General features: G+C 37.2%; 1 protein-coding gene across 1 annotated transcript in view; it reads left to right on the forward strand.

The window, feature by feature from the left end:
- Positions 1 to 17,224, forward strand: part of LOC131435597 (CD151 antigen-like) — a 106,434-nt gene that overhangs the window by 38,055 nt on the left and 51,155 nt on the right. Inside the window, exon 2 of the mRNA XM_058603651.1 lies at positions 5,733 to 6,553. Coding sequence (XP_058459634.1) covers positions 6,377 to 6,553 — 177 coding nt within the window. The 5' untranslated portion in view covers positions 5,733 to 6,376. The remainder of the gene's footprint in view (positions 1 to 5,732; positions 6,554 to 17,224) is intronic.

Genomic DNA, 17,224 nt, shown 5'->3' on the forward strand with positions numbered 1-17,224 from the left:
AACCAGATAAAAACATTGAGTGTAAAAACCGAATATGGATTTTGCAATGCAACGATCATCTAAACATCTTTTTTGCAAGAAACGAATAAAACAACTTTGAATGCAAAAACCGGATGAAAACTGAGCCGGTTCTACCAAAACGAATATTTTCATCCGGTTCTTGCATTCAATAAATTTCTACCGAAGCTTGATTTGGTTGTGTTGACACAATTAGGACAGTCATTCGGAAGGTTTCGGGTGAAATGCACAATTGACACCATTATATCCTTTTATCTCTGCCTTCACTTTTAGGTGCCCTGCAAGAAAAAATATAAAAATAATGCTTTGTCCTTACAACTGAAAACGATTTCACGTAAAACGTACCTTCAGAAACCTACGAACAAAAGCATGTTTGATCATATGCGTACTAATGACAATATTTTTCTAAATGTTAAAGTGTACATCCCTGATAACAGACAGCACAATCGATTTATAACCAGCCGACGGTTTCTCTCGTATGACTATGTAGGTGTGCGTGTAACCAATGGTCAGTTCAGTACGTCACTGTGTTTTGACCTCATTTTCACACGCTTCCACCAATAATTTCAACCAGTGTCATGTCGATGGACGGCTGTTCTCTGACTGGAATGTTCTAATTCAATATGTTTGCAAAATGTAAATTTCCTGGTTCAACTGTTTTGGCCGAGTCCGGGCAGGCACCCGCAAAAGGGCGTTATTCACAAACATAACATTTAATTAAAACTAAATACGCTCCCTCCGGACCGGACTGAAGTTGTAACGTCGAACCAGCCGACTACGAATGGGTCGAAATTCGTGTTTCAAACTTCCTCCGGCTTTGCTGCGACCGATTGCTAATGGGATTCATGCGTGATCCCAGCGCTGTTGTTCCAATATTCGAGCCGAACGACATGTAGACATAACATTTCATCGATGCTTACAGGGCTTGAAATGGGATGCTGCTTTTCTACCATTGCATGCCGTTTTCACTGGCAGTGAGTGTTTAAATTTTATGAAAATAATTTCGGTCGCAACAACGTGTTCACGAAACAAACGATGCTTTCGAGTTCGGGTGCAAATTTCAAATAGTATTAAATCGATGTTGATAGAAAAAACGTCAATGATCCTCATCATAATCTATAATCCAGCTAATTCATAATTGCATATCGTTTCGCTTAAAACTAACCACTTATTTTAACCACAATCCATGAGCCATATTTAGCCACATTAACCTCTCACTAGCTTCAAACCAATTACGGACATCCATTTGACTAAATAGAGCTGATTAAATGTCGGCATCTAAGACCCGATACATTATTAAGTCTCATGCTCTAAACCCCATCCGACGTTACCCGAAACACTATATTAAAGCAAACCCGCAGACAACTTGTTTATAATCTCGCCAATAACATATTTCATATCCACATCGTCATGGCTGCTGGTTTTGGTTTCTGCTGTGCTCAAGTTGGAACGTCGGTTTCAATGATCCTTTCTTCCCGGACCATTACACGTCAAACGGTCGAGCGCGATAACAACAATAAGCACTTTGTCAAAGACCCGTGTGCACACGTAAAGCTAATTAAGTGTTCCTTCAGTCCACCGTGTACGTTTCTTGAGCATTTATCGAATCTTGTGTGCCATCAGCCAATCGCTTCCAAAGATCGGCGGCCGGGCAGTAGCCAAAGTAGATTAATGGTACGTTCCGTTCACGTACATACCTTCTGACTGACTCTCTGAATCCCACTCAGCTCCCTCATTGCACCGAACGGTGAAGATACTCTCAGTTCGATTTTATTTTCCTTGGGGCACTCGAGGTATTGAGGCGTCTTTCGTCTCATCTACTCAGACGACCAACCTTCCTCAGGCGTCTGGAAAAAGTCTCTGTGGTCAGTATACAATATATGGTGTTGTGATTTCGATAGATCCAGTGTAATGACATACTAGTTTGTGAAGCAGGAATTGACACCACATTTATATGTTATTTAATTCATCAACCAATTGTCTCCAACAGACAATACGTTTACAATATTTTCATAATTTTTCCTGTTTTAGTTTCAATTTCAGTAACGTTTTTTTTTTTTGGTAAAGTGAATAGTGAAACTTGAATGTGAATCTTATGAATTTGCAATGAGCTGCAATGCTGAAACATGACCTAAGCATTGTTTGCTTGTTTGTTAAGAGCAACCTGATTTATGCAGCGTTCCCACAGCGGCAGTCGGTAAAAACTTTGAATGCAAAAACCGAATGAAGTCATTTGTTTGGAAGAATCGGTCTTGAGGCTTCGCGTGATGCTTGCATCCTGGCAGCATCCAGACAATGCATCGTGTTGAATCGAATTTCATCACTTTGCAAATTACGCTCACTCTGGCAGCAACTTAAGGTTCTGAAGAAATCTTTTGTTGTACACACAAATCAACTGACAGATCACAAATCATCTCTGAGCGGCGTACAATATCTGAGTTGCAAAATTATTCTAGCTCTATATACGCAATCTGGAAGATCATCTGCTGTAGATCGATCATAATTCAGCATTGCAATGCACACTAACCAGATTTAAGCATTATCGATAAATAGCCGTATATTTTGTCGGTCCTAACGCAGTCTTTCAATTAACGTTTCAATTATCAATTGGCGATTATTTGCAGTTGTAATGCGACATAAGTATGTGCTTATTGGTTACTTGGGCAGTGTTAATAGGATCGTAGCCCTAGTCATGCAATAGTTCTATATACTAAGAATCGGTAGCAAAGTTTGCTGTTCACTTCTCGTGTGCTGATTGCGATGTTTTCACTGTTCATCAGTATGTACAATTTCCCAAATTACTCAGTGATCCTATTGAAGTCAATCAGTTTGAGAGCTGAACTCCTAATGTTGAAGAACATAAATGATGATTACCACCCTTTAGCATACGTAGGGAAGATTATGATTTCCAAAAGATTCTTTGAAGAGGATGGTATTTAAAAATAGTAATGCTATGTTTTGTATGTGTAGATTTTTATTTGTTTATAATCTCCGCTATTTTCTTCGATAGAGGCTCCATATTTCATCTTAGCTCCTATTTCCATATCATCTATTCATCTCATAACTTTGAACATGAATCATATCTTTTAACGTACCTGAATCAAACTGTGAAATGTTTTGAAATGTTTATTTAAGCTTTTGTCAAACTTTTCCATTAAAAACATAATTTCAAATCCTTCAGTGATCGTTTTTGCCTTTCTCATATAAAAAGGCTATGCAATCACTGTGAAAACCGATTTTTGAACCGAGGGCCCAGTGTCATATACCATTCGACTCAACTCGTCAAGTACGCAAATTGTATGTGTGTGAATATGTATATGTGTGTAACAACAATGTGCACTCGATTTTCTCAGAGATGGCAGGATCGATTTTCACAAACTCAGACTCAAATGAAAGGTCTACTGGACCCATAGGATGCTATTGAATTTTACCCGGATCGAACTTCCGGTTCGGGAGTAACTAGACAAATTGTGCAAACATATGAGGGAAAATTGCACTCGATTTTCTCAGAGACCGCTCATCCAATTTTCTTCAACTCAGATTCAAATTAAAGGTCTATAATCGCATAGCTTTTCATCTTTATATTTCATCTGAATCCGACTTTTGAATTTTGTGCAAATCCAATTCGCTAATCCAATTTTCACAAGCTTAAGTTCAAATGAATGGTCTTACATCCTCATATAACTCTACCGAATTTCAACAGGATACGACTTCCGGTTCCGAAATTACAGGCTGATAGGTATTAATATTTAATTTGCTGGAAGCGTGTTTTCATACATGATACGGAAAAATCAAGCCAAATCAATCAAGCCTTCGATAACCAAATACGTTGATTCTAGGTATACAAGATCATTGTTTCTGGCTCCGGATCTACTGCTATAAAAATATACTGCACACTTCGAAAAAACCCTGTGATATTATATCTTATTCGATGCACATAAATGGAGCGTCGCAGTTCATGCAAATTTACGTGGGAGACTAATATTATGTTTAAAATTCCGTGACATGAAATTCATTGAAATACAAAAAAATGAATACTGATTGCGACCACCGCGACTTGAACCCAAAATTGGTTCGCCAAGCATGTCTGTTCATCGACTGAGCCACAGAAGCACACATCTGCTTGGCTGGTGAAGGTGTATTTTAATTTCTACTGTCGCACCTACTAGCAGAAGCAAGTTACAATCTAAAGCAGTAAAATTCAAACTAATCTAACATTAAGTCATTAAAAAAGAAATTTCCCGTCATTTGACAATTTGGGTCTTCATAAATTACATCGTATGAGGGCTTAAGTCACATGGATCTGACATCCGATTTAGGATCAACAAGGTGAGATGTAGAAAATAACGGAAGATTCCTATTAACTTGGATCAAATTCACTGATTGAATCGTCTCAAAACATGATCACTATTTCACATATTTACACCATTATTTAATGTTGGATAACTTCATAATTAGTAATGTTGAATTTTCACTTGATTAATCAACGAGTGAAAACTTCTAATATTACCCGTTAATGAATACAAAATTTTGAAAATATGAGATGAAAATTTGCATTTAATTTACTTGATTGCGCCTTGTTTTCAACTCATTTCGTATTACAAAGTTGTCATGTTTTCTCACAATGCCCCGAAAAAAATATTTTTTTCTTCTTTAAATTACCATCAACAATTATTTTTTTGGTATACGTAACACTAATTTAATTATATTATTGATAATTTTATTTCAATAAAAGAGTTTCAGCTTTAATTATTAGTAAAAAGTGCGTGTTAAATTAAAGCCCGGGTTGGCGGTTCAATGCATAGGACGCTGGTCTTACAAGCCAGTTGTCGTATGTTCGAGCCTCGACCTGGAAGGATTCTTAGTGTTAGTAGGATCCATATTACTAGCCATGCAATGATTCTGTACACTAAGAATCGGCTGCGAAGTCTGTTGAAACAGAAAGGCCAAATTCCACAAAAGGAATGTAATGCCAGGACTTTGCTTTGCGTGTTGAATATTATTAAAATAACCATTATGGCAAATCTAGAAACTCTGGTATCATTCCGAGTATCATTATCGCAGCTTAATAGAATGAATATAAGACCTACGATAGAATGAATAAAATCCATTGAGATGAAATTAGGAACAGAATAGTGAACATATCAGAAGTATAAATTCTATGCAGTAGTAATTTATAATAAGTGAACTATATCGTTCGATTTCTTATATCTAACTAGTAGATATATGGATACTTTTTATCTTGAATTATATTCCGTAGTAGGTAACAGATAATCACTGCTTACACGATCAACTCTGGAGATTCGTTTGTTAGTTTCTCAAAAACATATTTGAACTCGCAGGCGATTTCTCGTACCAATATGATATAATATTGTTCATTTGTTTTATTCTTTTACTAGTTAGAAGCTTCATACTATTCCTCAACTTGTCATATACTTTATTTTTATGTTTATTGACTTTGATAATTGCCCTGATGGAGTTCATAAACTCTGTTCAGACTGATCTTTCAATAAGTATACCATTTGCTACACTCTTCTTTCATTCATTCTGTTTAATAAAACGTAATAAATAGTTCGTGTTGAACGAACCTGGTACCGAATCAATTAAATCTTGGTGGCACAAAAAATCCCTATTGAAGACCGATTTCCTTAATAAAGAATTCCCCATACAACCAACAACGCTCAAAATACAATGTTCTTCTTTCTTTCTTTCAGAGATTGGGTCTATGAACACTGCTGTGGAGTTGGCCTGGGGACAAGGAAGGAATTTGCTCCGGTCATGCACCGAATTGAGTAAGCAGTTGATCAATGAGACGAAACGAAGCACGGTTGAAAGAAAACACCGGACCGTTCTGAGAGCGGGAACCTCTTCAGAAGGACGGTTGCAGACTGGTTTCGGTAAACGATTGAATTATGCTCGGACATGCGTCCCGGTAATGATGCTTCGTGAGTCCAATCAAGAGCTCTAGCAGCCAACTCCGATAACGATGATGGCAGGCTGAGTGTCATTGTTTTCCGTGACAACCAGCAATCGTTCCGAGCATTATGGGACAGGCTTTCTTCCGTTCGTTAACTAATTGACCTGCGTTAGTCGCTCAGCGAAACAAAAAACCTTTAATCCTGCGGGTACCGGCAACTGTTTTGCAGAAGAACACATAAAGGGGCCCCTTTGAAGCGAGTTTCAATTTTGAAATTTATCGTCTCTCTGGCGAAACACAGCAGCACAGCTACATGGTGCCACGTAGTGATTTGGTGCCATAAATAAAATCCTGCAGTGTGTAGTTTTCCGTGTCGTACTAGTTCTAGTGCAGGAAGTAAAGCTCCTACTGTTTGGGGCTGAAGAAGCTCCAGGAAAAAATATGGCCAAGAAGAAAAAATTGCAACCCCCGACGGAGATGCCGGCATCCAGCAACCACCATTTCCAGTCGAACAACCATCATGGCGGGAAGAACGTACCACACAAAACTCGTGACTCGGACTGCTGCAGCATCAATTTCGTGAAATACGTGCTTCATATATTCAATATCATTTTCTTCGTAAGTATAGTTTGCTGTTCGCTTTTTAATTAAGTTTATCGATTGAATCATAATTTTCACCAAGCGCAGCAGCGGTGCGGAGCTCACCATCACTGGTTATAAATATTAATGTTTGTGCCAATATTTCCCAATTTATTCCATTATTTGTAACTAGATACGGAATGCTTCCGTTTGTGCATCTCCGACCAGGGATTGCGGCAGTTTTTCGACTATCAATATGTAATTCTTCCAGCTGAGAAGTTTTGCCCAATGTTGAAATTCTTCTCTGGTCAGATGATAACACGGTCCGGTACCCTCGGTTTCTTTGAACGTCCTTTCCCACATAAAATCATGCTCGTTTGCAACTGGGCAGTACCCATCGATTAGCTTTGCTTGCTACCATCAAGACTGATTCAGCATTGGAATATAGCTCGCATGGATAAAAAGACAAACAAATGAATAAATTTGTTGATCATTCGGTAGATTCAAAAAATATGGCTGTTGGTTTGTACAGCAACCTTGTAATGGAGTTGCATCGTAATTTCAATATTGAGTGCTATTAGAAATGTATCTTTAAAACGCATCTATTAAGAAGTTATCTTATTTGCAACAACAAACGCAGCAGCGATATTATCAACTCATCAACTGTTTGGAAATCTAAAATTACATATTTTAATTTGAATTGCAAAATTGGATAACATCATTAGATTTTTGTTTTTTTTGTTTCTTTGTTAAATTTACGTCTTTGCCTTTCTAATAGGATTAATAAAAAAATTAGGAAAAATTTATTCTTTTAATCTTTCTTGTCTTTTTGCTTTTTTTAATGAATGTTAAAAATATGTATAGAATTCGCTCAAACTTTAGAAAAATTGTCATATATCAATCGATTCAGCACGACGAACTGAGCAAATGTCCGTGTGTGTGTGTGTATGTGTGTTGTCAACTAAGAGCTCGAGATCTCAGAGATGGCTGGACCGATTTTGATCAAACTAGTCGCAAATGAAAGGTCTTCCCGTCACCCAGAACGCTATTGAATGGTTTTGAGACCGGAAATTTACTTCTTGAGTTTCACGAAATTTTATGTCAACATTTTTTGTTTTTTGACGATATCTGTCCCAATTGACAGAATATGTTTTTAGACTTAGATTATGCACGGTAATAGCTATTCAACAAGCCATAGATTGTTAAAATCCGTCTATTTTGAATGGAGATATCGATATTTTTGTGTAAGCCTTATTCTAGTAGTAGGAGTTTTACGCGTTTGATGATAAAGCGATGTTTGACAGAAAAGTGAAATACGATTTTCAATACTGTTTTATGCAATTGTTTTTGGTACCTAGAAGACAAAGCACAACACCATTTTTCATGACGTTTCAATTTTAGCACGGTTCGTTTTTGGCAACATAATCGTTCGAATATGACTAAAAGATGGCAGTATTTTCAAATTTTAAACAATATTCAATATTTATATTGATTTGTACTGCTTGCATCAATAATTGCTGAAAGAACACAACTTCTTACACCCTTATACCATTCGAAGAACACCGTCGAGAGAAGCAAATTTGTGTGTGAAAAATAATTTCGATAATTTTTCTCAGAGATAACTAAACTGATTTCTACAAACTTAGACTCATGTGAACAGTCCTATGCTCCCATATAAGGATTCTCAATTTCATATGGATTCAACTTCTGGTTCCGGAACTACAGGATGATATATGTAATAAAATTGTCAATGTCACTCATTTTGCTAGTAGATGGCGGAACTGATTTCATCCATCTAACATTCCTATAGAAGACCTTGAGGTCCTATAATAACTACTTGTTTTTAAATTAGATTCGACTTTAGTGATTAGTGTAAATATTTCACATAAATTTATCTGGTTCACAGATTTTGAGAGTCGATAACCAAATGAACTTATTTCAATTTTAGCCTACACTGATTTTCGAAAATGTCGAATCTAATGAAATCGGCGAATTTGACTGATTTCGGCTACACCGATTTTCGAAAGTATCGGGAATAGAAAAGCTAAAAGAAGGCCAAAACGAATTTAATAAACAAAAATTTAAATTAAAATGAATTTATGGTCCCATAAAAAATTGATGAATTTGATCCGGTTTCGACCTCCAATTTTTAAATTCAGTGTGATGAGTTTTTAAAATTCAAACCGTCCTAGAAGATGAAATCTTCAAAGTTGGGTTCAAAACTATATAAATTTATTCGTCATACCAAGCCATGGACATACGAACTATTTTTGGTTATGCTGGTTTCTAAATACCGAACGAATCACAAAAACTTTAAACTCACTCCTACATCTCATGGAATACTTAATCGATTGTCACACGTTTAGATTAAAAGGAATTATTTCAAAGTTTCATACAATTTCTCTCTTCGATTCATCTTGCAGTTTCAATATCACAAGGTAAGGAGTGATCTAAATTTCAAACTGTCATTTAAAACGACGTTCAATAAAATAATTTCTTGAAAACTAAAAACATCAAAGTATATTCATGCGAAAAACACATACTGATTGATAAAAAAAAGGTATTATCTCACTGCTAGGTGCATTAAGCACGTTTTCAACATAAAAGCGGGTAAAACTAACAAAATATTTTTTTATGCATATGGCATATATTTAATTTACAATGTTTTCTATCAAAAATACTTCCTCCAGATTTTTTTAAGCTGGAGCGCTGTAAGAATAATTTTTTAACAGGTAGGAAGCTTTTAGCTATTAACTAGTAATTGATTTTATATAATGTTTTCCTTCTTCTCGAGATCACACTGCACTTATTGCACCATAGAAATTAGTATATTTTCTAAGATTGAACACAGCGATTGTGTTGATCATTTGAGTTGTTTTGAAAGATTGAATTATCTAATTTAAGACATTATGAAAAATTAAATCGTATTGATTATCACTACTTGTGTGAACGAAGCCATTTTGATTCATGACTGCATAACTGAATTGCATGGTTCTCGTGTACTTTAGAATCCTTCAAGCGAAGTTAAGATTCCTACAATGTATTTTTTTTCTATCTCTCGATGGTGATTATTTTTATTAAAATGCGCTTTTTCCAGCAGTGAGAAAAGATTTTTTTGAATATCACTGAGCATTAGATTTGTTGCATTCACTGTATAAAATATTGACACTTATTCTAGGGATGAATTGAACTGTTTCGTATTATATCATGATCGTTTCATATTACCTGTATAAACAATGTCAATTTCATTTCATCCTTTATTTTTTATAATCATATATTTAGTTTTTGACATAGCGACAAAGCTTTGACAAATATTTGTGGAACAACAAATTTTCATACTTTCTTAGGAAAGTACGCTTGAATTTTTCAGTTAAACATTTTTTTACGAAAAGTTCAAGCAATGACTTGTATGCCAATCAACAGAATTCGTTAAACGGAAGGAATAATCTGAAAATGTAAGTATGAAGCTTGAAAATAAATCTTACAAGTAAATTTATTTTGAAAACAAATCTCTTTTTAATCTGCCTAATGTTCTTAATAGGGTAATAATTTGCCCTCCATAAGAAAACATTAAGATATATTATAAATATATTTACTTCGAGAAGTTACAGTTACAGAAATATGTAGTCGCGCTTTTCGGAATTGGCTGGATGAATTTTCACTAACTTAAATTCAAATGAAAAATTTCTTGGTCCTATAGACTGCTATTGAATTTCACCTGCATCAAGCTTCTCAGTTTTCTCTGATTAACCGATTATATTCAAATGAAAGTCCCATATCTTGCTATTGAATTTCATCCGTAAAAAACTTAGCTCAATTTTCTCAAAGAAAAGTCCGTCAAAAAGTCAGCTCAATTTTCCGTTCGACCAATTTTCATAAGCAGGTTCAAATGAATTATCTTATAAGAATCGAATCGAATTTTATCCGGATTTCAATTTTCTGGAGATAACTTAATCGTTTTATACGAACTTGGATTCATATCAAAAGTCTCATATAGGTTTCCCAAATTTCAATTGGATTCAACTGCCGGTTCCGGATTTTCAGGTTGATATGTGTAACGAAATTAAAATAATCTATCATTTTTCTCTTAGATGGCTGAACCGATTTCCTCCATCTAAGATTCAAATAAAAGGTCTTAAGATCCCATGAAAACGTTATGTTTTTTTAAATCAGATTCGACTTTCGGTTCATGAGATACAGGCGTCAGTTCTGGTATCCAGCAGCTGAGTATGAAATGCTGTATTCTGTCCAACTAAATCCAAGGTGGCAACCCCACCAAAGGGATCGTCCTAGTGCTAGTTGTGACGTTAAACAGAGCAAGCACGATGATCCTCCGGCGAGACAGCGTGTTGGGGTAGGCCTAATATCTATTGCAATGAATACAGGAGAGAATACGACCTGAAACAATCGGCATAAACCAACGCGATGAAATAAGGACTACGATTGGAAACTGCAAGTCTCTAGGTTTCGCTGGCTGCGACAGGATAATATACGACGAACTAAATCCTCGCAACTTCGACGTCGTAGCACTGCAGAAGCTTTGTTGGGCGGGACAGAAGGTGTGGAAAAGCGGACATCGAGCGACTACCTTCTACCAAAGCTGTGGCATAACGAACGAGCTGGCTTTTTAGTGCAGAGGGTTACGGCAAGGTGATGACCTTTAGTGTCTTCTATTCAACATTGCTTTGGAGGGTGTGATAAGAAGGCGGTGATGAAATCGAAATGGTCGACGAGTTCGTGTACTTGGGATCACTGGTGACTGCCGATAATGACACCGGCAGAGAAATTCAGAGACGCATATTGTTAGGGAATCGTGCTTACTTTGGACTGCGCAGGACGCTTCGATCGAGCAAAATTCGCCGTCGTACGAAGTTAACTATCTACAAAACGCTGATAAGATTGGTTATCCTCTACGGGCACGAGTCTTGGACAATGCTTTCGGTGGATCAACGCGAACTGGGTGTTTTTGAACGGAAGGTGTTGCGAACCATCTTCGGCGGAGAGCTGATGGAAGACGGTACGTGGAGAAGGCGAATGAACCATGAACTGCACCAGTTGCTGGGAGGACCAACCCTCGTCCAAACGGCCAAGGTCGGGCGGTTACGGTGGGCCGGGCATCTTGTATGAATGTCGGAGAACAACCCGGTTGAATGATTCTCGATAATGATCCTACTGGAATAAGAAGAAAAGGCGCGCAGCGGGCAAGATGGATCGATCAAATTAAGGACGACCTGCGGATCCGGGTTGGCGGTTCAATGCATAGGGTACAGGTCTAACAAACCAATTGTCGTATGTTCGAGCTCCGACCTGGAAGGATTCGTAGTGTCAGTAGAATCGTGGCACCAGCCATGCAATGGTTCTGTACTTTCTGAATCGGCTGTGAAGTCTGTTGAAACAGAAGGTCGAATTCCACTAAAGGAATGTAATACCAAGGCTTTGCTTTGCAGACCCTTCGCAGCTACCGAGGCTGGCGGCGAACAGCCATGAATCAAGTTGAATGGAGACGCCTCCTGTATACAGCAGAGACCCGCGTAGTCTACGACTGATAGAGTAAGTTTTTGATAGTCGATGACCAAATAAACTTATTTCAGTTTTACTGGTATTCGGAAGATATCCAAATTTATGGAAGGTATATTGGAACACACTACAAATTCTATTAAATATATCATTGAAAAAAATACACTGTTTCTCAATAATTTCGTATCAAATGAAATGGTTCACAATCCCTTATGTGAATTTTACTGACATCGGCTACACCGATTTCCGATTGCCGGTTCTGAAAGTATCAAAAATAGAGGTACAATTGTTTTCTCAAAGAAGGCCTTAACGAATTTCACAAACAAAAATTCAAAATAGAACATGACTACTGGAGTAGTTACCCTATCTGCTAAGAAGACAAATGGCACCTATAAGTTTGTTCAGTGTTCAGCATTTACAAGTAGCGAATTTCTTCTAAAAATCAATTTGATTTTAATGAATTTAAAATTAATTAAAATAAAATTGAAATAAAAAGCACTGATATTAAATACGCGTAAAACTCGTAATGTTTGCAGTTTACAGCTTTTTCGTTTATTGTTTCCGGCATGCTTTCGTACATTTGTGCATAGATATTGAAGAATCAACCCGAATTTCAATCTGGAAGGCAGCATGCGCTTCGGAAGACGATTTTGTTTGAATAATGTGTATCCGTACTATCTCTATTATTTCTCGCAAGATTTCCCTTTTGAAAATGAGATTGATTATACTAACCAAACCAAGAATATGTCAGCATGCGTCAACACGCCATTATTAAATGAAAGAACATCCAGAAGTAAATCCACGACTGCCCTTTGTATGAATTGGCGTCACTTTATTCGAAAACATTGCATGCCAACACTCCAGGCGATCGGCGTCATTTGTTCAAATGAATCCGCCACTGCCACTCCACCGATCGCACAGATTCTCGGCTCAAGTAAAGTACGACCAAGTATAATGCGGACAATTCATAAATATTTAATTTACGCTAATAAACGTTATGAATGAATCACTTACTTGCAACATCATAAACTTTCTGACCAACTTGGCCGTACGATAACTACGACAGTGACATCGTCGACGACGCATGGCTGCAAATTGCTGTCTATTGAGGGTTATCAGATGGACCAGACAGCATATTCCATTCCAGTCATTGACGCGGCAATTCAATCAAGCCAAGAAGAGCCAATTCAATAAAAAAACAACCACACAGAAGCATTAAGTACCGTTTGTTGTTTGGCTCCCGCACCTTGATCCCATGCCGATCGAAATCAACACCACTTCTGCCGGGCCAGTCTGACGAGAAGGACATATTGAAGACCGTAAAACACAGATACGATGTTGTTTTATCGCGTGCTGAATGCGAACATGTAACTGATGAGACATGAGAAGCCGAGAAGTCAGGAAGCACCCCAAGGAAAGTTTGTATACGTTTATATGCAACTTGTAGGTCATTATTAGTGGCCTCTGAAGTTGATGATGTACATGCCATACACCGAAGAACCCCATGATGCACAAAGTTTGGTAAGCAGTCGGAAGGAAAAAAATATCGTCTATCGAATTGCAACTCAGATCCATCTAAGCTGTTGCTCTCAGTAAAAAACGAAAATGAGTTTATATCACAGTCGAAAAACGATGTAGTATTTCGTTGCAAACGTCCTCGGCAATCAATTTATCAAAATTTGGAATTAAATATATGCTAATTGTCGTTTAATATTAATATATCCAGAACCCTCAAATTATCAAATTTTTCCAAATTTCTCTTTAGAGTGTTTTGGATTACAGTGTTCCCAGTTCCAAGAAAAGATGACAGTGGATCACAAGACGGGATCTGAAATGGTGTTCGACGTACCAGAAACCCAGAACGAGCGCTAATTGCTCATTTCGAGTGAAATCCGAACATTTCAACACAAGACTTGGTCAAAGAGAATTATATTTCTAAAAGCCTCGTCCAGAGGGCCAAGAAGAGAGCACTTTTTTCATACGAGTGGGCGGAAACTGAACAGAAAACTTTCAACGCACACCCGGACCGTTCTGACAGCGGGAACCACGGAAGAAGAACGGTTCGAGACTGGTTCCGGTAAACAAATGGATTTTGCTTGTTTATGCGTCCCAGTAATGATGCTTCGTAAGTCCAATCAATAACTCTAGCAGCCAGCTCCGATAACGATGATGGCAGGCTGAGTGTCATTGTTTTCCGTGACAATCAGCAATCGTTCCGAGCATTATAGAACAGGTTTCCTTTCGTTCGTTAACTAATTGACCTGCATTAGTCGCCAAGCGAACCGAGAACCATTAATCCAGCCTGTGTTGTTGAAGATTACAAAAAACTATATTGCAGCCGGTTTCATTACTGACATTTTTCGTCTCTCTGGTGAAAATCCAGTAGCAAAGCTACATGATGCATTTATTGCTCACTACGATAAATATCAGTACGATGCCATTTTTAAGCACAAGCTCTATTTGTTTTTTTTTGTTTCCATTATAAAGACAAACGTCTCGTTAAGGTCTTAAGTCTGCACGAAAGGTATCGACTAACCCATCACACTTTACCCGTCCCCAAACATATATAGTATTTAAATATCTTTATGATGTGAACTCTACAGATATTGTAAAAAGTTACATAGAGAACAGGAGCATTACATTATTGAGATCGAACTCTCATTTTATTTGAGTTAAAAATCGATAAGATATATGAATGAAACCGAAAATAAAGTTTTTAAACAAAAATTGTCCGTACTTTTACATTATGTACGATTGGATGAAGTTGTAATTATATCATAAACTCGCTCTACGGACAGAATTTCTACATATCTTATTCGTAATATTTTCTTCTGAAACACGTAAGTTTTCTTAAGCTAGCTTCTAAAGCATTAGAAGCGGTTCTTAACGTTTGCAGTTTCATAGCAGCGGCTCTCGATAATTATCACCTCAACGATTCTGTTTGCGTCTTCGTTGCACTGAAAACTCGTTTGTAACTTAGTTTTTTTCATGTCTCCCACGACCCAAACTAAGAAAATATATATGAATAAAACTGCAAAAACCTCAAATTCTCAAATTTTTACGTCAGAAACTGTTACCTCAGAAATTTTCCATCAGAAACTTTCACGTCATAAATTTTTTAGGTCAGAAATTTTTCGTCAGAAATTTTACGCAAGAAATGTTTGCGTCAAAAATTTTACGTTAGAGCTGCACGGCCAAAATGTTTACGTCCGTATTTTTTCTAGCTATTTCCTTTCAATCAGTTTTTCAAGCAGATTCACTGAGCAATTTTTTATTATTTATTTCTTTTTGCGGCTTTAGGAAGAAATATCATATATCAATTTTGCTGATTTGTGTAGAGAAACATCATTCTTACTACAAAGTACTAAACATAAGAAAAAATACATATAAAAGGAGCGTCACAACTCACATAAATTTACTACTTGAAGCATATAAAAATTGATCCTATCATTAATTTCGTAGTCAATTCAACTAAAGTTTACATCGAGTCATATACAAAAAAAAATTTAAATGTTGATGGATGTAGTATTATGTCCCGAGATATTATGACATGTTTGAATTTACGAGAAACTCATTTGGACTTTAAGACATCCAGTAGAATTGGACCCTACACACTTAGAAAAATTTACATCTTTATAGATGCACATGAAAGGAACGTCGCGATTCGCTTACATTCACAATTCTAAGCATGTAAAGATAAGTCATATCATTGACTTTACAGTTTATTTAGCTGAAGCTTACATCGATACAGGCGCAAAATTTATTTTTACATGTTAATAGATGTAATACTGTGTCATCAACGAAGAAATTACGGCAAGCTTGAATTTACATCAAGCGTAAATTTCATTTTTTCTAAGAGTGTAGTTGGTTAAATAAATGCACAGTACGCTGGTCTTACAAGCTAGTTGTCATATATTCGAGCCTCGACCTGAGATGATTTCTAAGTGCCAATAGGGTCATAGTACTAGTCATGCAATGATCCAGTATGCTATGCATCGGCTGCGAAGACTTTTGAAAAAGGCCATGTAATACCAGGACTTTGCTTTGTAGAATTGAGCCTGCAAACAGAGTCTTACTTCTAAGTATTTTTAAGAATTCAATCATTGATTGTTAGAAATATATCGGTTTTCAAAATTGATTCGAAGCATTTGCGAAACGGGCAAATCAATAATTGATTGGAAGACCAGTAGATACATAGAATCTGATCACTTTTCTAAACTCATGATACATACATAAAATCTGATCACTTTTCTAACTTTTAGTTTTTGTTGAAAGTGCGAGAGATCCTACTCCCGCACAAACATAAAATAAATATGTCCGCCAGTGACGTCTCCATCGTCCCGGAGAAAGAACATATAGATGGCGAAGGCGAAGATCATCTAATGTCCGACTCTGAATACGATATACCTCTATCGAACAACCTCGTTCCCTCGCCTGATAAGCCTCCCCTTCGTCGTAAGGTTTACCAGGAGGATGATTCAGGGGGCCCGTGGGTGGTGTACTTCCGGCCCATATCGAAATCTCTTAGAGTAATGAATATTGCTCGGGACCTGACGAAACACTACTCCGCAGTAAAGCAAATGGACAAAGTGTCGCCAAATAAGTTGCGCGTTGTTGTGTCCGACTTGAAGCAAACAAATGAGATTGTTGCCGACGAGCTTTTCACAATGGAGTACCGCGTGTACATTCCGTCACATATGGTGGAGATCGACGGTGTGGTTCGAAATGAGAGTCTGACAATCGAAGATCTGATGAAGGATGGGGAAGGCCGTTTCAAAAACCCCGACCTTCAGCCAGTAAAAATAAATTCTACCCATCAGACACATTCCGCGTGACTTTTGCCGGATCTGCACTTCCAAATTATTTGGTAGTGGGAGGGGTTCGTTTACCTGTCCGGGTGTACATACCACGAGTAATGCACTACTTAAATTACATAAAGTTTGGGCACACTGCAAACTTCTGCTGCAATAAACCGCGATGCGGTAAACGTGGGGAAGGTCATGATGACGATTCTTGCAGAAAGACCGCTAATAAGTGCATTTACTGTAGCGAAAGTCTTCATGATCTCTCGGTGTATCCAACATATATACAACGGAAAAAAAGCTTAAACGATCCGTAAAAGAGCGCTCTAGGCGGTCTTATGCGGATATACTTAAAAAAACCTATTTTAATCCACCTAGTGGTGTAATGATG

This window comes from Malaya genurostris, chromosome 3 (genome assembly GCF_030247185.1).
Source record: "Malaya genurostris strain Urasoe2022 chromosome 3, Malgen_1.1, whole genome shotgun sequence".
NCBI lineage: Eukaryota > Metazoa > Arthropoda > Insecta > Diptera > Culicidae > Malaya > Malaya genurostris.